This window comes from Carassius auratus, chromosome 22 (genome assembly GCF_003368295.1).
Source record: "Carassius auratus strain Wakin chromosome 22, ASM336829v1, whole genome shotgun sequence".
NCBI lineage: Eukaryota > Metazoa > Chordata > Actinopteri > Cypriniformes > Cyprinidae > Carassius > Carassius auratus.
Genome location: NC_039264.1, coordinates 13,610,409 through 13,631,885, shown reverse-complemented (window position 1 = coordinate 13,631,885; position 21,477 = coordinate 13,610,409). Strand labels below are relative to the sequence as shown.

Sequence of the window (21,477 nt, the reverse complement as noted above, 5' to 3'; positions counted from 1 at the left end):
TGCATTGAAATGCATATAAACATTATCAGTATTCTGTGGAGGCAGTGACTCACAGTGCCCGGTCTGGTGAAGTCTACGCTCTGGGCAGCACTCTGTCTTATGTGACCGCTGAAGAGCCGCATACACACGCCTTGCAGATACTCTGGGGAAATCTGCAAAACATCAACCATAGTCCCTTGAGCATTTTACGAGGAATCCCGTCCCGCGGAATTATTTGCATTGTTGGAATTGTGTAATTAATGTGTAAGTTGTGTTTCCTTGCCATCTTTCCACGGACTGTGGCCTCCAACGAATCCACTAACTCGGCCGTGATACCAATGAGGTTGTGATGGTCGGCCTGCAGTTTAGTGAATCTCCTCATGCAGCTGGACGACTTCCTTTCCGCCTCGGTCAGATAGAGCTGCATTTGCTGAATTGCTTCTAGGAGAAAGAAAAAACACAAAACAAAAAACACACAACCAGTCAAATAAGGGGTTGGTGAACACGCATGATGCAAAAGAGCCACATCGCCACAGCACAGGATGCTAACAACTTCTGAGTGTGCATTTTATCTACAATCAGGGAGCAAAACAAAAACTTTTTCCTCATGTTATGTTACAAATGCGAAAATATTTAGAACTTAAAAGCACATTTTCATTTGGTGGCAGTTAGGAAGGAAAAACAGCTAATTAATCCCAACTAATTAAGGACAAAATTATACATGCTTTTTTTAAAATATTAAATTATATGATTACATTATCTGTTATTTTATTAAGTTAAAACTAATTTAATTATTACCCGTAGTAATAGAAAATCATGATTTACCATGTGACTGAAGATTCAGGATTAAAGGTAATTTTCATATTTTGTGAAAATTATATTTTTATGATTGTATGCCAAATCACATTATTCAAACAAGACAAAATCAAACATTTGTGCAGCGGGGAATTTTTACAGACACATCGGATGCAAATAAAACAGCTAAAATTGATCATTATTAGAGACAAAATTATAACTGTTTTTTTTTATATTTTATTATATAAAGTTTTATATTATATAAATATACACACATTTGAATTAAATTAGGCTCAGAATACTTCACCTTTGTTTCCTTTTCCACCTTCATTCTGGTTTTGTGGTGTTTAGGAATCATGCCAACAAGTCATTGTTCATTTTGATGGATTAATGTCAGCAATTGCCCCTGCCCTATAACATTTGTGTTGCTCAAACACAACATTAACACAACTTGTGTTCACAAACCACAGTCCATTGTAAAACATTTTATGACACTGTAAAATGCATTTAGCTACTTAGGCCCTTGCAAATTAATTATTACGCAACCATAATCCTCAGGCTTTCCTCTATTACAAAGAGATATCAAAAGCTGTAAGGTGCACTGTTCAGCTGCCTACGGATATTTCAGGTTTCAGGTAAAACTATTTAAGGATGATGAGTCATTGCATTTCCTGTTTTGAAGGCAAGTATCGCTATTAGCATGGCTAAAACTTAAAAAAAAACATACTTTGTATCTTTATACAGGCAAATATCATGAAGATGATGAAAATACTAAAGTCTGTTATATTTAATATGTAGATTATATAAAAACTTATGTAAAATTATTGTTAATTTTTTATTGATGTGATCAAAGCAAAGCACCTTTACTAAAGTCTTCATTGTCACATGAACCTTCAGAAATCGTTTTGATGTCTACCAAAGAAAAGCCAATTACAGAAGCATCTGTAATGGGATGACAACCATAATATTTTGATAATGTTTAATGAATCAACAAAAGTTAATAATTTGCATTGAGTAACCTTGTTTTAGATAAAACAAACCGAATTATTACCCACAAAAATGTCATCATGATTTACAATGTGACTGGAAATTCAGGATTAAAGCTGCTTCCTCATATAGACATGTATAGATGAAGTAGCTTTACTCCTGAATCCCTAGGAGATTGAACAGCTCAGATATCCAGCTCATCATTTGAAAGTGTAACAAAGTTGGCCAAATAAAACATTTATGCTTCTTCTGATTGGCTTGCTGGCATGTGGAGGATTTCATGGACAAAGAAAAAATAAGTCAGTGAATCAATAAAAATATGTTGTTGCTTCCAGATCTTAATAACTGGAAATCACATTGTACATGATGCTAAATGAACTCAACTACATAAAAAAAAAACTGTAGCTGCGTATTTTCATACTTACATTTTGAAAGTCCAATGAAAACATTTATCTTTTACTTTTTTTTTTAGGAATAGACAACTTTTGGTGAATGTACATGTTACTTGGCAACATGCTGGAGCAAAGTAATTTAAGTTAAAATGTCTGAGGATTTTTATCTTGGTCCTATTTTGTTCCATTTCATCATTGCATTCTGTTTTTATTCACAATTTGTACAGTGTCCCAACTTTTTTTGCAATCGGGTTTGCATAAGAAGTGGTTTTATTTTATATTGCATAACTATTTATTTCTCATTACCATTTATTCATTTTTTATTACTTTTATTTTATAATTACTATTCATTAGTATTAATTATTCACAGGCTTGTAAATCATAATTTAAAAATTATGATATAAATGCCTTGCAATATACGGTACCTTCCTCGGTAAGTAATTCAGTATGTGCCTCGGTTTTGACATCACAGTTCGGTATGATTTCAGTACAGCAGGAGGAAAAAAAATAATAAACATTTTTCTTTTTTTATTAAACAATGTTTTCACAAAAAATTGCTCTTTCTCTAAATAAATTAAATAATAATAAATTGTTTCTTTAAATTTACCTCATAAAATAAATCTACAGACCTAAAAATCGATCTCAGCTTCTGCTTCTAAATTATAGGGATCCTTTTGACATTACTATAAGGTTACAATTAACAACAGAGCCCAAACCTAAATTTAATTACTATTTATTTTTAGCTGTAATAATCAACACTCGAATTAGAATGGTGTATGCAAACAAGTAAATTGCACTCAATGCAATGCAGTTTTTAAGCTAACTTCTAAATTATACAATTTCTATTTGTCATTACTTAACTAATGTAAAGAGAAAGGGATGATCACTCTTTGCGCTGTCATCATAAATGATGAGGTTTTTGTTTTTGTCTGAGTTTCCTAAAAAAAATATATATATATATTGTTCGGTAAATTATTCAAAAGATTTCGGTACAAATACCTGTACCATTACACCCCTATAATATACACAAAAAGGATACATATAAAGTCAGAAGTCTTGGTGTGTTTGAAGCTTTCAGAGTCACTGAGAGAAACTTCTCCAGCCTTTCCCTCAACTCTGGCGCCCAGGAATCCTATGATCCAGTAAAAACAGTAACATGTTAAAAACTCTTCTGCATCAAGCAAGTGCTCAGTGTACATGAAATCTGTCATACAGAATAATACTATTTTTCAAAATGCTTTTTCAAAATATGATGCACCCATAAGGAAATGCATCCTAGTGTATGCTTTTCTAAGAACTAACCTGGTTTTCATAGATTTTTTTTTTTTATGATTTGAATCAGCTGGTGTTTTGGAGCCTTGTGTGTGTTGTACCTGGAAAAGCTCTTGGAAGGACGGATGTACTGTGGGATTGGGCACAAATGGCAGGGCGTAGAACGGCAGGAATTCAGTGGTCTGGCTCAGTGCCGCCCCTCTGGTCTCCAGATAGTGTTTGAAATGTTTGATCCTGCTGTCAAACCCTCCTTTATCCTGTATTACACAAATATATTTTTACATTTAACAAAAAATTATTTGCATCTTGACCTGAAAGCTAATACCATGTCATTCAAATACTGATTCAAGTCATGTATTTGACTGAACGAGATGTTTGCTTGAATAATTTACTTTATGAGGACATCTGTTGGTCAAACAGAATACATGCATTGTATATTTGCCTAATCAGTTCATTTAAAAAAAAGGTAATTTCATTACTATTCCCAAAAGTAAATGTACTTACGTGACTTCCTACAAGTGATTTCAGTGGGTATATTGTAAAATGAATTTGTAAGTAGAATTCCAGTTTCTGAGCTACTGGATCAAAATCCCGAATCTCTGGAGGAATGGTTTTAGCCCACAGCTCAAAGAATACCTTATAGTCGCCATCATTAAAAGAGCTGAGAAAATCATCCTATTGTGGGAGAAAAAAAACAAACTATCAAGTAATGAATTAACTTTTAAGCTGCTTTTTTATATATATATTATTATAATAGAAATACATAATGGTTTGTAAATACATACATAAAAAATTAATAAGTACATAAATGTTTTTTTTTTTCTGATAGCTATTTTGGGGCCATTAAAGATACAATTATATTATAATTATTGTAAGTATAAATAAAACAAATCATATTAAGCGAATGACAGTCAGTGAAGGTGAGAGATAAATGTTGATAACATTTTAAATATGGATATTTTTCTAACAAAAACACATGGATTCGCTTTATTTTAACCTGTTAAATTGGACGCCTACGTTGACTATACTATATTACAATCAAATCTAATCTAATCTTGACAAACTATATATCGTTGGAAAGGTCTAAGACTCCCAAATATATATTTTACCAATATTTTTTGTTAAACATTATGTAGCAAAAGTAATAGATTAATTTATGACAAGAGTGCACCCTCAGAAATCTACATTACAAAAGGAGCTTTGACCTTTGTTTAAAAAAAAGACTTCCTCGTTGCCTTTTTCTCTATCACATTTTAGAAATCATCAGAAGTTATATATCACTTGAAAACATAAAATATCAAAATTCATCCTTCAAAACCCATTTTAAAATCAGACATTGCATTACCATGTAAATGGCACATCAAAATCATGTTACAAAATGTTTTCAGTCATGAATTATAAAAATTTAGGTTTCTATCATGCACATTCATGACTATCTTCAAAAACGTGAGTGACAGTTAACAGGTTAAAGGACTTTATTCATCCCCCCGGAGCCATGTGAGGCACATTTTAGTATGGATGGTTGCACTTTATTTGACTACTTTTGGACTGTTGAACAGAAACACTCGCCTACTGCCATTAAAAAGCTTAAAAAAAAAAAAGCTGATTGGATTTGTCTGAAAGAAGAAAGTCATATACACCTAGGATGCTTCGAGGGTAAGTAAAACACAGGCTAATTTAAATTTTTGGGTGAACTAACCCTTTAAGTAATTTATAAAAACTCTACATTTCAGTTTTTCAGTCTTTTTTTAACTAAAATAAAATTTCCAAATACTGAGCAGTTTGGTAATTACAGATCTTTTCTCTCTCTCTGTTTTTTTACAATGTAAATATTTATATATTACAGATTATATATAAATTATAAATAAACTGCATTTTTTAAACACATTTCTGATATTTAAACTTCTAAACCTTTTAGGGAAAAAAAAAATCTAAAATGCATGGCACAATGTTAATGAGTGCTGGGTACACTTATCTTGAATTTAAAAAACATTACTGTCAATATCAAATTGATTACAATTATAATTTTCTTATAAAAAAAGTGCAAAAGTTCTGAACATTTCGGAAATCCAGCCAATAACATTAACAAAATAAAGAGAAAAAAGTAAATAAAGAGACTACTTAAAAGTTAAACTTTTTTTAATATGTTTATACTACAATGATATTAAAGCACACTAACCTAATTATATATATATATATATATATATATATATATAGTGTGGCCTAGTGTCGGGCCGGCAATACCACTGAACCCCCAACTGCTCCCTGGGCACTGCAGCATAAATGGCTGCCCACTGCTCCGGCTGTGTGCTCACAGTGTGTGTGTGTGTGTGTTCACTGCTGTGTGTGTGCACTTTGGATGGGTTAAATGCAGAGCACGAATTCTGAGTATGGGTCACCATACTTGGCTGAATGTCACGTCACTTTTTGAATAAATGAGATAAGAAATCAGTCTCACGTGAATGGCGATGGTTTTGGAGTCTCGCCGTGAGTGTCCTGCACTTTTGAGGACAGGTTTTCCTTTGCGTCTGACTTCCTTTTCAAACACTTTCACTGTCTCTTCAAACTCAGCAAACTTCAGATACTGTAAATCGTTACATACTTTGTCACTGTATGTCTATATCTGTGAAATATATAGATTTAAAAAATATATATAAAAATAAAGTTGTAAGTAAGCTGACCTCATTGATCATTGACAGCAGATCACTTTCACTTGCCAGGCCATCACCCATCTTTTCAGGTTTTCTGGAGCTCATTGGTCCACAAACTACAAAAAAAAGAAAACGTATTTACTAATTATATATATATATATACACACACACAGTCATGGCCAAAAATATTGGCACCTTTGGTAAATATGATCAAAGGCAGCTGTGGAAATTCATCTGTGTTGTTAATCCTTTTGATCTTTTATTTAAAATTTTCACAAAAATGTATCCTTTCATTGGATAATAAAAATAAAATGTGGGGAAATATCATTATGAAATCAAGGTTTTACTCAAATACTCGTTGGACCCAATTATTGGCACCCCTGGAAATTTTTATTAGTAAAATAATTATATATATATTCCTGTTCAAATTCACAATTTTGAACACTCCAGTTTGATTATAAATATGAAATTATCCAGCCATGGCTTCCTGTTTCACAGAAATATAAAGAGGAGGGAAAACAAAGCCCAAATTCCCTTAATCATCCATCAAAATGAGAAAAACCAAAGTATATATATTTCTAACTGAGATAATTGAGCTTCACAAATTAGTGAAGTGGCTTTAAGAAAAGAGCTAGAGCAGTGAAAATTCCCATTTCCAGCATCAGGGCAATAATTAAGAGTTTCCAACCAACAGAAAATGTTACGAAACTGCCTGGAAGAGGACGTGTGTCTGTATCGTCCTAATGTGTGGTGAGAAGAGTCTGAGTGGCTAAAGACTCTCCAAGGGTCACAGCTGGAGAATTTTAAATTCGTATTATCCAATGAAAGGATACATTTTTGTGAATTTTGTTGATAAAAAATCTAAAGGATTAACAATGCAGATGAGTTTTCACAGCCTTCTTCGACCGCATTTTCCAAGGGAGCCCATATTTTTGACAATGACTGTATATTAAAACTGGGATACTGTGACAGAAAATATCAGATCTCAATATATAAATAAATACTAAATATCACTAGTTAACAACATTTTGGCTCGCTGGGCTGCATATAATCCTTGAGGAAATCAACACCAAACCCATCAAAACACATAAATTTGCTTTACAAATAAGTCACTTGAGAGACGTTTTATCTCCTTTCTTCTTCCGCTCCAAGCTCAATCTGGTAATGCGAAAATAAGCCACGCATATGCTGCTAAAAACACGACACGTGTTTATTTGTAAATAATGATGAGCCACATAAACACGCGATAGCATTTATAAATACAGTTGCGTTAGCTGGACTGCGCGTGCTTGATAGCCAGTTTACAGTTTAAATATGACAACAGAACTCACCTCACCAACAATATTTCATTTACAACCGTCGCTGAACATATCTGCTAAGTTTTATGTCAAATCCGTGGATGCAGATAGGCTACTAAAGACGATTTTAGCCGGATAAACAGAAGCTGTTTGGCTAACTGTGATGTAACCATGAGGAAGACGCTTTTTCCTAGCAACTGCGACGGGAACCGCCGGTTGCCAGATACATGTGTCGTAAATCTTTTGTAGTTTTACGTATGGTTAAATGTAGTCGTTTGTATTTTAAAATGTTTGTGTTGCTTATGACATGCGAGTTTCAAAAAAAGGACATTATTGGTTTGTTTCTTGGAAGTAAACGAAATGATCATAACCTTAAATGGAATTAATTTTCGTTATTTTATGGTATTTCTCTTAAGCCTTCTAAAATGGAACAAAAGCTAAGAACACAACAGAATTTCATTAGTCAATTTGATTATTCTAAGCATGGATTGAAATGTTCTTTTAATGTATATTTGATAGTTTTATGTTTACTCAAAAATATACCCATCTCTTTTATTATTTATTGTTATTATTATTTTTATTATATTTTTTTCGTTTATATATATTCAGTTTAAATTAAGGTAATTCATACAAAAGCAGAAATATTAAAACGTTATCTATTTATATACAATTTATATAATATCCCAGCTGATATTAAAATATTAAAACATGCAACGTTCCACCGTCGTAAACGCGAGCCATGACCCGGATGTAGTAGTAAATCACGTGGCCAGAGGTGAAGCACATTGTTTCGCGGCATGTTTCATATTTGTGTTGAATGAGAAGAAAGTTGTTGTTTATCTGCACAGTTGATATTCCCTATATTTAACTGGAACGATCTTGCGCGCATTGTATCTGGAGAAAGTATGTAATATTTGCACAAATCGTTTATTTAATTGGTGATGTACTACTGTAACTGTTAGAATACGGTCAGAATGAGGTTTAATCGACATAATACTTAACGTTATATGTTTTTAAAAGCTAAACATAGATTTATTTGACATTGATCTCTTTTTTTTAATTGGTTGTTACCAGGATAAGAGTTCAGTTGGTGTGTAAATGGCTGGAATTCTGTTCGAGGATATCTTCGATGTGAAGGATATCGATCCAGACGGGAAAAAGTTTGATAGAGGTGAGATGGTTTTTAGTACATTCATATATATATATATATATATATATATATATATATATATATATATATATATATATATATATATATTGCATGAACAGTCTTGTAGAAAATACTACAATAATGTATATACGAAACAAGCTAAAAAGATAAAATAAAATATCTCTCTATATACTATTTTCATAGTAACATTTCCTTTAAAAGGCATAAAAATACTTATAATACTTAAAAATATTAATAAAATATAGAAAAAATATATTTATTTGTATCTTTTTAGCTCGTGTTGTATACCCATCATTGGGATATTTTTACATTACTGTACATTTAAATTATCATTTTTTTTTTAAAAAAATGCATTAAAATGAAAATTTAAAACAAGACAAAGTAAAGGTTTAAATAATGACAATCAATAGATTTAAACTTGCTTTTATGTTTTATTTTACTCATGCTTTTTAATATAAACACTTTATTATGTAGATACTACTTGATAATGAAATATTTTGGGCGTAAAGTGATTCTTTTTACTGTAATCTTTATAATTTAGCTTTTCAGTGTCCATTATTAAAGTGGAATTTACATATTCAGAAGTGTGTTCTTTTTTAATACATTAAAATACATTACTAACTTTTAAGTTTAAATAGAGGATTAGTTTTAATTATATTTAGTAATGTAGTTTTTTTAAATGTAAGTACTACTTTAAGAATCGATATTAAGGTAAAAATATTATGAAATCACAATAAAGGATTTAGTTTGGGAGGCCTGTGATAGAAACATTTTAAATTGGATTTTAAAATGACTGATAGTATATAGCATGACCAAGAAATATCTCTTCGCTAGTTTATTCGAATTCATTATTTCCTTATTTATCATTTTGCTTTCTGTTAAAAAAAGAATAATAATGAAATTCTACGTCAGAAGTTCTAACTGTTTTTGCTTTGTTGTTTTTAGTGTCTCGTCTTCACTGTGAAAGTGAGTCTTTCAAAATGGACCTGATCCTTGACGTGAACATCCAGATTTATCCCGTTGATCTTGGTAAGTGATCGGTTTGCTCTTCAGTCGTATTCCTGTTGTTGTTTTGATATGTTATCATCCTCATGATGGCGTATCGTTCGCTCAGGTGACAAGTTCAGACTGGTGATCGCCAGCACGCTGTATGAGGACGGGACGCCAGATGATGGGGAATACAACCCTCAGGATGACAGACCGTCCAGGTACACAACTATATACATATATAACCATAAAATAAACTATGAATAATAATGCAATGCAAAACATACTGCACAACTGTTTTCCATATTTGATAATGATGATAAATGTTTCTTGAGCAGCAAATCGTCATATCACAATGATTTCTGAAGATCATGTGACACTGAAGACTCGGAGGAATGATGCTAAAAATACAGCTTTGATCATTTTATAGTACATTCACATAGAAAACCGCTATTTTAAATCATAATTTATGGTCTTTGTTGTTCTTTTGCAGGGCTGATCAGTTTGATTATGTCATGTATGGAAAGGTTTATAAGATTGAAGGAGACGAAACCTCAACAGAAGCGGCAACACGACTGTGAGTTTCTTTTTTTTTCTTTTTTTTTTTTAATGCATATTAATTTATGTATTTATTTATTTGTTTGCTTGCATTAACATTTCTAAATACATGCAAATTTGACACATCATTCATTCATTCGTTTTTATTTGTGGGTACCTTTCATGACACTCACCTTATCAAATCTCCCTATAACATCAATGTAACAACAGCAAACAAAGCAAACTACAAAATGCAATAAAACAGCAATTTATAAGTGTGAAGACTTTCACTGTTACAGATGTCCTGGAGAAGGGCATTCCACAAATGAGGGGCAACATAACTAAAAGCCCTGGACCCCATACTTCTCAGATGAACACGTGGTTGTTCAGCTTGACAGAGATGATGAAGGAAATACAGAGTTAGGCATGTAGAGCTGGCTGTTGTTGGTATAGCAATGCAAATTAATTCCAAGCTTCCTAAAAATTTGTCCAACAAGCTTGAAAAAATAATGAATAAAAGAGGCCCCAGGACTGAGCCTTGTGGCACACCATCAGTAACAGGCGACAGCTCAGATCTGAAGTTGTACGCAAACTAAATGTGCGGCCAGAAATTATATGAACTAAAGCAAGTCTAGTCTTAATCTAAAATGTTGCCTGGAGAATTTTATATTTGATATAATAATATTTTATTTGTATAATATTGTATTGTGATCTTACAAGGGTAAATAAAGGATTGGGGCCGGTTGTAGGCTTGTCGTAACTTTTTATATTCCGTTATGAAAAGTAACACCGATAACCACTTGGCAACTGCTAGTAAGTTTTGTATACTATTTTCTTTACTCTTTACTAAAATATGTCTAAAAAGGGTAATGTGTTATGTATTTGAGGTCTGAGATGTGGGAACAGTGAAGAGATTGAGGACAAACATTTTGGGTCAGGATTGCCATCTAATCAGCCAATATTGTCTTAAATAGCCTGCATATAACATGGGATTTTGAATAAATAATGAATTCAATCTTGATTTTTGTAAAAAATAAAAAAAGTAAAGTAACTACAAAAGAACATGCAAAACACATATCTTAAAAAAAAAAAAAATTCCATGTGGAGCATGCTCCCGGTTCTACCTTATTCAACAAGTCGTCTCCTCTGTGTCTCTCCACATCATTGTAGCACCATGTAAAAGTCGTTATTTTTGTTTTCTTCGCGTACACAAAGTATTCTCGTTACTTCATAACGTTATAGTTGAACACTGATGGCAGATGGACTATTCTGATTATGCTTTTAATACCTTTCTGGTCCTTAAAAGTGTAATTTATTTGGCAGTCTATGGGACAGTCAAAAGCCTCCTGGATTTCATACAAAATGTTCATTTTGGGGTGGAGTATGCCTTTAATTTTAAATAGATTTTTGAATGTAAAATGATTTATTTTCTAATATCATCACTGTTTGTAAACTGATTTGTGTGTTTGTGTTTCTGCACAGATCTGCATATGTGTCTTATGGAGGTCTGCTGATGCGACTTCAGGGAGATGCTAATAATCTGCATGGTTTCGAAGTGGACTCCAGGGTCTATCTGCTTATGAAGAAACTCGCTTTCTGACTGTGTCTCCTGTCCTGTAGTGACACTCGCTTCTATGGACTGAGAAAACGGGATTTTTATTATTATCATTTCTTTCTTGTTTAACTTTGAGGTTTTCCTGTTGTGGAAACTGTAGCCCATGGTAAATTACGTAACAAATAATATATGCGTGGTTTTATATTCAAATCAAATGAATGCTCAGTTGTTAAACTGCTTTCTCATTTCATCTAGTGCATGTGCACTGCTTTGGCCAAACGTGTTGATTGAATCCCTGTAGAATCACATTAATGACATCAGAGACATGTTTTATTTTGTATGCTTCTTTTCTTTTAAACCGTTTATCAGTAAATGAGAAATTGTGTTTACTAGTAATAAGCTGTTGAGGCGCATATTAAGTCTGAAATACTCTCTCTAAGATGAGGGGGAGCTAGTAATTGAGACTTGGGGAATGATTCCAATGCATGCATATGTCATTTCATCCTGAGCCGTGTGAATATGAGCAAATACAAAGAATAACAGGCTAAGCGAAAAAAAAACAGGAAAGACTGCATCCCAACATAAATGGGAGTCCAGGTTTAATCTGATTTAAACTACATGAAGGCGGCTGTGTGAGGACTGTAATGCAAATCACAAGACCGCTCCATGGCACAAGTCTGCAGTGAGCTGCCTGGATGTAATATTTAACCCCCCATAATCTCTATAGTGTCGCACATGAAAGACTTTTACATTATAGTTCAAAGTATAGGGCACTTTTTTTGAATTGTAAACAAAAATGCATAAATAAATCAGGCCATTTTTTTTTATCTAAAGATAAAAGCTAAACTATTATGGAAACTTGTTCCGGCACTAAAGAGAAAAAACAAAACAAAAAGGTAATTGTAACGGTCTGTCTTATACTGCTGACTTTATCTTGCAATTCGGACTTAGTTAATTGAAAAATTAGTCATATATACGATATATATATTAGTACAAGACATTGAATATATCAGTTTAGTAGATAGTCAAAATGATTGAATTCATGGGAGACATGGTGTGCATGAATCTGAATTTTATATATATATATATATATAATTAAGATTATGTTATCGGTTGTGCGTAGTTTAAATAATGTTCTTGATAATTAAATCGAGCTTTTAATGTTAAATACCAGGGTGCAGGGGACCGGTAGTGACGCCAGAGATGCGTCCTCACTGCGGAGAGCGTCAAAATCACGGCGTTCAAGTAAAGCTCTTCTAGTTTTAAACCTGACTGATGAGCTGTCTGCTGCTGACTGTTGAGAAAACCTGTCCGGGTTGCATCACAGCGCCGCTGGTTCAGACTTGTTTTGATACAGTCTATGGTGCAGACCTGTGTCTGTAGAGCTGTAGTGTGCAGTATTCAGAGAGCGCTGCAGTAATTGGTCGCAGTGTCCTGATCATTACGAGCCGCGATAAAATGGGTCAAAATCTCTGTGTCGAGCCATAAATATCACAAAGAGAGTAAGATGGACTATAGACGCAAGAGGAGACTGACCTTCTTCACGATAGGACTGATCTTCTTACTGAGCGGGATCGAGTACGGTGAGTTACGCTGCTGATCTCCCTCTCAGTGTTATAAACAGTAGTTTACATTCGTTACATCACACTACTGGTGATAACTTTACCACATAGTGTAATACGAACTGTATGGATGGTGTCAGACGCTATTACCATTGCACAATTATTTGAACATACTAGTGTTTACATAAGCAGTATGACATCACATCATTGACTCAATGTAGGTGTTTTTTGTGCATTATTTTTATTATGTATTATACCAAATTATATACACATATATAAAATAATCATACAAATACTATGGTAAAAGTTTCAGTAGTTAGTAAAATTATTAACGAATTGCTTTGAAAATTTGAACTGGAATTCGAATTCCATAAACTACACACTCTACAGAATACTGAAATGGAATTTGAACTGAATGTGAATTAATATGAATTAGAATTTGCCACACGTTCCAAAATTTTTTAAATTCATTTGGAATTTAATTTGATCTCGACTTTACCACAAGCTCTGCAAAAATGTTGCACTGAAATTTAATTTTAACCAATATTGGAATCAAATCCAAGATGTGAATTACATGTATCATTAATTTAATATACTATTCTCAATGCTTTAAGATACTGGTACATGTTTTGTTATTAGTTTAATATTTTATTTGGACTCCATATAAATGTAAAAAAGAATTAAATAATAATAATAGAACATTAAGTAATAATGTAACCAGATGTTTCAGTAGTCAATACAATTCTTGATGTAACTAACTCCTATAACAATAATAACAAAGAGACTGTGTCACATTCATCACAAATGAATAACGTGATGTTGCTAATAACAGTGATGGAATTGTTACTTGTTTATAATAAAACTCATCTTGTATACGAGTCATTTTCCGACATGTCTGTCCCAGAATCGCTCTTTGTGCTCAGAGATTCTTAAGATTGTTTCAGAACAGTAAGTCACAGAGTTTCTCTGTTAATGAACTGCCATTAGTCACTAATCTAACTAGCCATCAAGTTAATAGTTACAATACCATCATACCAGATGTGTCCATAATGTATCAATGTATGTCTGATTTAATTTCAGCTGTGATTTTGCCCACAATATGGCGGTATCTGCAGACGTTGAATGCAGCACCGTACTTTCTTGGTCTCAGCCTGTCAGCGTTCAGCTTCAGCGGGCTTCTCGCCGGTCCTCTGTTTGGCTTCTGGTCAGATCGCACACTCGCCACCAAAAAAATCATCCTGTTCGCCAATGTCTTTGAGATTGTTGGTAAGTTTGCACTTGTATGGGAATGGTTCACCCAAAAATAAAAATGTGCTCACTCTTGGTCCATCCAAGATGTAGAGGATTTTGTTACTTCATCAGAGAAATGTAGCATTACTGTACATCACTAACTCAGCAATGGATGCTCTGCAGTGAATGGGTGCCGTCAGATTGAGAGTCCAACCAGCTGATAATAATCCACAAGTACTCCATACCACTCCAGTCCATGTCTCGTGAAGCCGAAAGCTGCATGTTTATGAAAAAACGAATCCATCGTTAAGAGGTTTTTAAATCTGAAATTCTGACGGCACCTATTCACTGCAGAGGATCCATTGCTGAGCAAGTGGTGCAAAGCTACATTTCTCCAAATCTGATGAAGAAATCTACATCTTGTATGATTTACTCCTGTAAATGAAGACCGTGTTTGCAATGTAACATCTGTTTCTGTCTGCTTTTAGGTAACTTCATGTATTTTATGGGATACTCCAAATGGTTATTGCTCTGCAGTCGTCTAGTCGCAGGTGAAGTTTCGGTCTAGTTCTTTAAGGTTATGTCTATTTTCGTGTTTTAACCAGTTTCTAATGCTTTAGGTATTGGCACTGGCGCGGGATCATCGATCTTTGGCTTCTTGACTAGAAATACAGCCCCTGAGGATCGTTCGACTGTTTTCGCTGCGGTTATGGCCTGCCGTCAAGCTGGGCTTCTCATTGGTCGGTGAAAATAAAATGGCAGACCATGCATGAAAATTAGAAGTGTGCAATGAACATTTCAGTAGTCGATACCTGTTTATATTCAGCAAATGTTTTAATGTTGGACTTAAAAAGTTCTTTTAAAATACAATAGAGAAATAATTATATGACATCTTCAATTCGCTGTATTTAATTTAGTTCATACTTTGTTTTTTTGCGTTGTCTTCTAGGTCCTGCATTCAATATCTTTCTCAGACTCTGTGACTTCCAGATCGGACCTTTTACAGTGAACAAATACACTTCCCCGGGGGTGAGATCCTGAAGATTTCCTGTTGACGTTGTTTGAAGTATTTGGAAATAAACCAATCTATTTGTTGTGTTTCAGCTCTTCATGTGCCTGCTGTGGATCCTTCTTCAGTTTGTAGTCCTGTTCATGTACTGGGACTTCACTCCTCAAGAGGAGACGCGTCAGAGGAACGGAGTGGAGCGGGAGGAGGTGGAGCAGGAGGAAGAGGAGGGAAAACCTTTGGTTGGGCCCAACGAGCTCACTGGCTCATACGGGACGGTCACCAGCGTCAAGTCCAGAACCTCTTCAGTGGCCAACGGAGATGTGACCCATGTTTCCCCTCCGCCTTCACCTCCCCCCGAGGAGGTCAGCTCCAGTCCCTTCAAGAACTTCAGTGCCAGCAGAGGTGAGCGCAAAATCACAGACTTTCAAAATCAGAATAACAGGAATTGAAAGAAACCGCTGACTAGAAAAGAGATGTTGTGAGTTCAAGTTTCCTTTGTCTTCGAAGCGTTACAAGCTGTTTGTGCAAAGATAAGATCCCTAAAGATGCAAAGACTGAAGTCTCAAACCCAAAGAGATCTTCTTTATAAAAGTTAAGGCTTGTCTTCCTAAAATTCCTTGTTTAGACACGCCCCCACATGTCTACATCACTGTGTGGGGAGATTTGCATAATGCCGCCCAAATGTTCATGCAAAGAAAGAAGACATGACTTTTCTTCTCGCTGTAGTATTGTTGCTTCCTGCGCTGTGTTTCCAAATATGGTAAGGGGCGTGACTTTTCCATTACACACTTGATGTATTCAGCCAATCACAATGCACTGAATAGCTGCCCAATCAGAACACACCTCGCTTTTCAGAACGATGAGCTTTGTAAAAATCGACGCGTTTCAGAAAGGTGAGGCAGAGAGCAGCAACAAATATTTACAATATGTGGAATATAATTTTTATTTATTTATTTTTAAACCACGTAAACGTATTGCACAAGTAATATTCTTTTTAGTATCATCATATGACCCCTTTAAGGAAGCCTTGTTAGCTGAAAATAGGACATATTTTGTGTCTTATTACAAAATGTCTTAAGAATACTGGAATAGAAGGTGATTTTCAGTGGAGCCGACTGAAATTTAAAAACACCTTTATGCTATTAAAATGTTATTTATTTTTAAATTCAATATTGTAAGTAAACCGTACAACTTCTTAGTATACTAATAGGATTGCCATAGAATTTGACTTTCAAAGCTGCTTTATTTAAAAAACACTCTTCTTAAAACCTTCACTTTATAAGATGCTTGGTAGTGTTGAACACCACACACTACGTGTTCAGATGAGTTCACTTGATATAAACCAAATCTGGAAACCTAGTTTGACATATTTCAGTGTTTACAGACTGATCTAATAAAAACAGGTGATTGTACTCTGAATTTCAGACTCTCTATGGAAATGAGTTTGGTTTGAAACCTGTAAGTTTCATTGTTTCTACTTCCAGAGTTCATCAGAGAGGAGGTGGTTGTGCTGTTGGCTGCTCAGTTTATCACACTGTTTAATCAGACAGCTCTGGAGGTGAACACACACACACACACACACACACACACCCAAACACACACCTAAAGTAGCAGGTTTGGTAAAATTAAGAATTTAATAACTGACACTGTTAGTTCATGTGTCTGAATTTAAATTGAATAGGCCACACTTGCCAACAAATGTTAAATTGGATGAATTTGAACTGAATTTTGACTTGATTTCAATTGGATTTGAATTACATTTTTCACACACTCCACAGAATGTTGGATTGGAATTTGAATTGAATTTGATTTGATTTTAAATTGCCGCACTATTCAGAATGTTGAATGGGAATTTAAATGGATTTAAATTTGATGATTGATGATTGGTAATTGAATTGAATTTGGTCTAAACTTTACAGAATGTTGAATTGGATTTTGAATTAATCGAAATTGGAATTTAAATTGCAACTGAAATTGACTTGATTTGATTTGGAATTTGAATTTGAAATACAATTCACAGAAGGTTAATTTAGAATTTGAATTAAAATTTGCCGCACATTCTATAAAAGTTTAAATTGGAATTCAAAACAATTTGGTTTTCAGTTGATTTTATTTGGAACTTGAATTAATTTAAATTTGAATTAAATTGCATTCACTGCATGCAGAGGATTTTGAACAAATATTTGAATTACCCACTCACAATAAGATTTCTAATTTAAATGAAATTAATTCTGATAATTTAATTTAGATATTACATTTTGCGGCAAACCTGAAAATTGTCATCATGCCTTTAAAACAAATGTTACTTCCATCACAAAGTCTTCCACATTTTTTTTTTCAAGTTTTTCCATAGAATTAAAGTTAATTTATTACATATAATGAAACCTATTTAAATGAAATGCTACATATAGGTAAGATTTAAAACATTTAAATAATTAAAATTTTGTTTCTTCTTCCCTAAATTAAAATTTGTAGTACAATTCTGCATCCAATTTCTTTATTCAGTTAAAATTCAAGAAATGTTTTGGAAAATAAAAGGCATTTACATTTATATCTGGCGGAAATTACTTGCACTACTTCGTTTGGCAAATGACAAATTTCTTACGTGCCATATTGAGTTTGATAATATCATTCCTCTAGACGATGGTGACTCCTCTGACGCAGAAGTTCTTTAACTTTGGCGAGTTGGAGAACAGCATCATGTACTGTCTGTGTGGCGTTGAGGTGATTGCTGGCTTCCTGTTTGTGCGCTGGCTGAGCAAGCGTGTGGCGGAGCGAGTGGTGCTGGCCGTCGGCCTCATCCTCTGCAATATCTCCTGTGTCTGGTGCCTGATCTTCCTGGCCAATCCTCAGGGTAAGAAAGAACGCACACAACTCTGAATGCTGTGCTTATAAGCTCTAAAATCCCTCAAGGCTCACAAATGTTTCTTTGGTTCAGGTGGATTCGCGTGGCAGCTGGCGGAGTTCATCATAGGTGTTTTCCTTCAGGTCCTGGGCCTTCCTTTTGTGGCAGTCGCCCAGGTGTCTCTCTTCTCCAAAATTACATCAGAGAAGACGCAAGGTTTGTCCTAAGAACATACAGTAGTAGCTGCTTACCATGTGTCTACAAACAAGTCAAAACACTTGGGGCATGCTCACATTTACCATTCTTTAGCCAAATTTTGTCAATGAAAATCCAAGCGAATTGGAAAGAATTTTCCATGGAAATTTAGCAATGGATTCAAAATGTTGCTAATCTGAATAAAAAAGTGCCTGTATACCTCTTTTCTCTCAGAATTGTGTGATAGATCTTGCAATTCTGACCTTTGTTTTCTCACAACTCAGACTTTTTCTCGCAATTCTGAAAATTTTCCTCGCAATTGCAAGTTTATATCTCGCATTTTTTTTTTCTTGCAATCCTGACTATTCTCGCAATTGCACGTTTATATCTTTGAAGTTATGACTTTTTCTGACAATGCACTTTTTCTCACAATTATGACTATTTCTTGCAATTCTTTCTACTCACAATTTTCTCAAAGTTCACCTTTCTCACAATTGACTTTTTTCATGCAACTATGACTATTTCTGACATTTTACTTTTTTCACGCAATTCTGCTCTTTTCAAAAAATGTAGGCTTTTTCTCGCAATTGAAATTTTTCTGACAGTTTCACTTTTTCCTCGCGATTCTTACTTTCTCCCAATTCTGACCATTTTTCTTGCATTCTTTCTCTCACATTTGACTATTTTCTCAATTTAAACTTTCTTGCAATTGACAATTTTCTATTTCAAGTTTATATCTTACATTTCTGACTTTCTCGCAATTCTGACTTTATTCTGGCAATTCTGACCTAGTAAGTTTATATCTTGCGATTCTTACTTTTCTCAGAATTGTGAGGAAAGTGTCAGAATTGTGAGCAGTTTTTCCAGTTTTATTCAATGGTGCAAACAAGCTTCCCTAGTGACCGCACCTTTGCGCAAAAATAACTCTCAGGCTTTTCAAGTGACATACAAAGCAACAAACGTTTCTAGTTTTTCTGGTTTCCAAGTCAGTGTTTGCTGAAGCTCAGGCCTGTGTTTGTTCAGGGTTCAGTCAGGGGATTCGGCGCTCTGTCGGAGGACTGGCCACCATTCTCGGGCCTCTCTGGGCGGGTGGTCTGACCTTTAACCTGTACGTAATGCTGGGGCTGATGATGGGTCTGCTGGCCCTGCTCACGGTGAGTCCAGATGCACACGTGTGACCGTAAGCTAGTGCACACATGAGAGCATGAAAACACTCTGAGACATCTCTGTGATTGACAGATCATGATGGTGGTGTCGTACGAGCGGCTGGTGGCGCCCGAAACTGTAGACCGTCCCACAGGAACTGAGTCTGAAGACTGAGGTAATCAAAGAATAAACTTAAGACTGAAGCATTCTTGGTGCTTTTAGAACTGACATCTAGCATACTGCTTAAGTATACGTATGCAACTGTTAAATAGCAGAATGCTACAATTTGGTCACATTTGGTGGTTCAAGTGCATAGCATCGAAACCCTGTTGTAATTAAGATTTCCAAAGATCACAATTCTGACATATTTATGATCGTGCCGACTAAACCGTAATGCATAGAGACCTGCAACTTTGAGGGATGGTACAGTAGTACAATTACCTTCTACAACATTACCAAGGCTAGGCTATAGGGGGCGCTACAGCAATCGAAAGAACGAAATCGCTCTGAACTACTCATCCGTCAGTGTCTTGTATCGCTGGAATGGAGTGGCAAAATATTCTGCTTTTTTTGGATTTTCACTCGAATCAGAACCAAAGCAGTGCAGAAAAATTCTCTGGAGAGTGATTAGCAATAAATAGCAAAAAAAAAAAACAAGTTTAGTTTTCGATTTCCCTCGTCAAAGGGACACCGAAATGTTTGAAAGGGGCGGAGGCCACTTTTACAAAATTGGCTTTAATTTTTCAACAGGATGAGATATTTACACCAAACTTGATATGCATATGTAACACCTCAATCCGAGGTCACATGAGAGTCTGACCACTGTGTGGCGCTATAACAGGACAAAAATATCAAATGACTACAACTGTATCTGTTTGTCGACCAAATCGTTTGTTAATTAATCAAGAGTGTTAAGAAAAAACACTACTTTTGCGAACTTGTCCCTGTTTTTTTTTTGCTTAACCTCAGGAAACCACTGCAGTACATTTCTCTGGACTCTACAGGTCAATAATTAACAGAAAGGTTGCTCCATGTCTCATGTTTGCTTAAATGCTTTAAAGTGCTTGAACCCCAGTCATCACTGCTTGCAGCTGTATTTTATTGTTGTATGTTTGTGTGTGAATCTATATATAATGGCAAGGTTATTATTGAACAGTGCTCTTTGCTTGTTTGTAGGTTTGCCATCAACTAGTTTGTGCTGTTGTCGGTGAGCTGAATCATTTGACTCAATAAATCTTGAGAAATCCATCTAGGTTTGACTCCAGCCGATCAGTGCCAAGTGGACATCATCTGGATTGACTGCAGCAACAGACATAAATGCAGTGAATGGAGACATCAGGAGCGGGTAAGACCAACACAGCAAGCGCGAGGCCGATGGATAAATCTCTGGATGTCTTCATCTCTGCTCTGTGCAGGGCTCTGATCAGGGCCAAGACTCTTTAAAAGGACGTTTCTGCTTTATTTCCTGTGGAAATTCCTGTAGAGGAGATGTTTTAGGACGAAGAACGAAGGCCACATTCTGAGGGAAAATCCATTCATGTGCGTTATAATGCTTTTATATTAATAAAGAGATCAATGCGTTTAGGACTATATATATATATATATATATATATATATATATATATATGTATATGTGTGTATATATATATATATATGTATATGTTGGTGACTCATTATTTAATAAAAGAGAATATTATTAATTGTGTTTTTGAAGTGATGCTGAGGCTGTTTGTGTTTGAAAGCTTTAGGATTGTGTTTTTAATTATTATTATTTTTGTCTTCAACTTTATAGGATTGCTGCTACTTACAATAAATATATATTTTTATATATATATATATATATATATATATATATATATATATATA

At 34.5% G+C, this 21,477-nt stretch overlaps 3 protein-coding genes across 6 annotated transcripts in view; 2 read left to right on the top strand and 1 right to left on the bottom strand.

The window, feature by feature from the left end:
• armc9 (armadillo repeat containing 9) overlaps nucleotides 1–7,578 on the bottom strand; it is a 39,888-nt gene extending 32,310 nt beyond the window's left edge. For 2 of the 4 annotated variants that reach the window (XM_026197847.1, XM_026197850.1), the window contains exons 1-9: nucleotides 7,408–7,577; nucleotides 6,107–6,192; nucleotides 5,884–6,009; nucleotides 3,930–4,100; nucleotides 3,527–3,682; nucleotides 3,193–3,285; nucleotides 1,082–1,106; nucleotides 263–420; nucleotides 54–152 (exon numbers count right to left, since the gene is read on the bottom strand). In XM_026197847.1, coding sequence (XP_026053632.1) covers nucleotides 54–152; nucleotides 263–420; nucleotides 1,082–1,106; nucleotides 3,193–3,285; nucleotides 3,527–3,682; nucleotides 3,930–4,100; nucleotides 5,884–6,009; nucleotides 6,107–6,181 — 903 coding nt within the window. In that variant the 5' untranslated portion in view covers nucleotides 6,182–6,192; nucleotides 7,408–7,577. Of the gene's footprint in view, nucleotides 1–53; nucleotides 153–262; nucleotides 421–1,081; nucleotides 1,107–3,192; nucleotides 3,286–3,526; nucleotides 3,683–3,929; nucleotides 4,101–5,883; nucleotides 6,010–6,106; nucleotides 6,193–7,407 lie in introns of all 4 variants that reach the window. The other 2 variants (XM_026197849.1, XM_026197848.1) reach the window with 2 other exon arrangements.
• Nucleotides 7,579–8,123: 545 nt separating this feature from the next.
• polr2h (RNA polymerase II, I and III subunit H) lies at nucleotides 8,124–12,020 on the top strand. Its single transcript, XM_026197845.1, has 6 exons — nucleotides 8,124–8,277; nucleotides 8,449–8,545; nucleotides 9,491–9,574; nucleotides 9,660–9,753; nucleotides 10,026–10,109; nucleotides 11,552–12,020. The coding sequence occupies exons 2-6, from the start codon at nucleotides 8,473–8,475 to the stop codon at nucleotides 11,667–11,669; spliced, it is 453 nt and encodes a 150-aa protein (XP_026053630.1). The 5' UTR covers nucleotides 8,124–8,277; nucleotides 8,449–8,472; the 3' UTR covers nucleotides 11,670–12,020.
• Nucleotides 12,021–12,868: 848 nt separating this feature from the next.
• Nucleotides 12,869–21,211, top strand: mfsd8l1 (major facilitator superfamily domain containing 8-like 1). Its single transcript, XM_026197844.1, has 12 exons — nucleotides 12,869–13,207; nucleotides 14,267–14,452; nucleotides 14,905–14,967; nucleotides 15,037–15,156; nucleotides 15,366–15,445; nucleotides 15,521–15,827; nucleotides 16,910–16,983; nucleotides 18,066–18,279; nucleotides 18,364–18,486; nucleotides 19,489–19,619; nucleotides 19,705–19,786; nucleotides 20,788–21,211. The coding sequence occupies exons 1-11, from the start codon at nucleotides 13,132–13,134 to the stop codon at nucleotides 19,783–19,785; spliced, it is 1,455 nt and encodes a 484-aa protein (XP_026053629.1). The 5' UTR covers nucleotides 12,869–13,131; the 3' UTR covers nucleotide 19,786; nucleotides 20,788–21,211.
• Nucleotides 21,212–21,477: the final 266 nt, after the last annotated feature.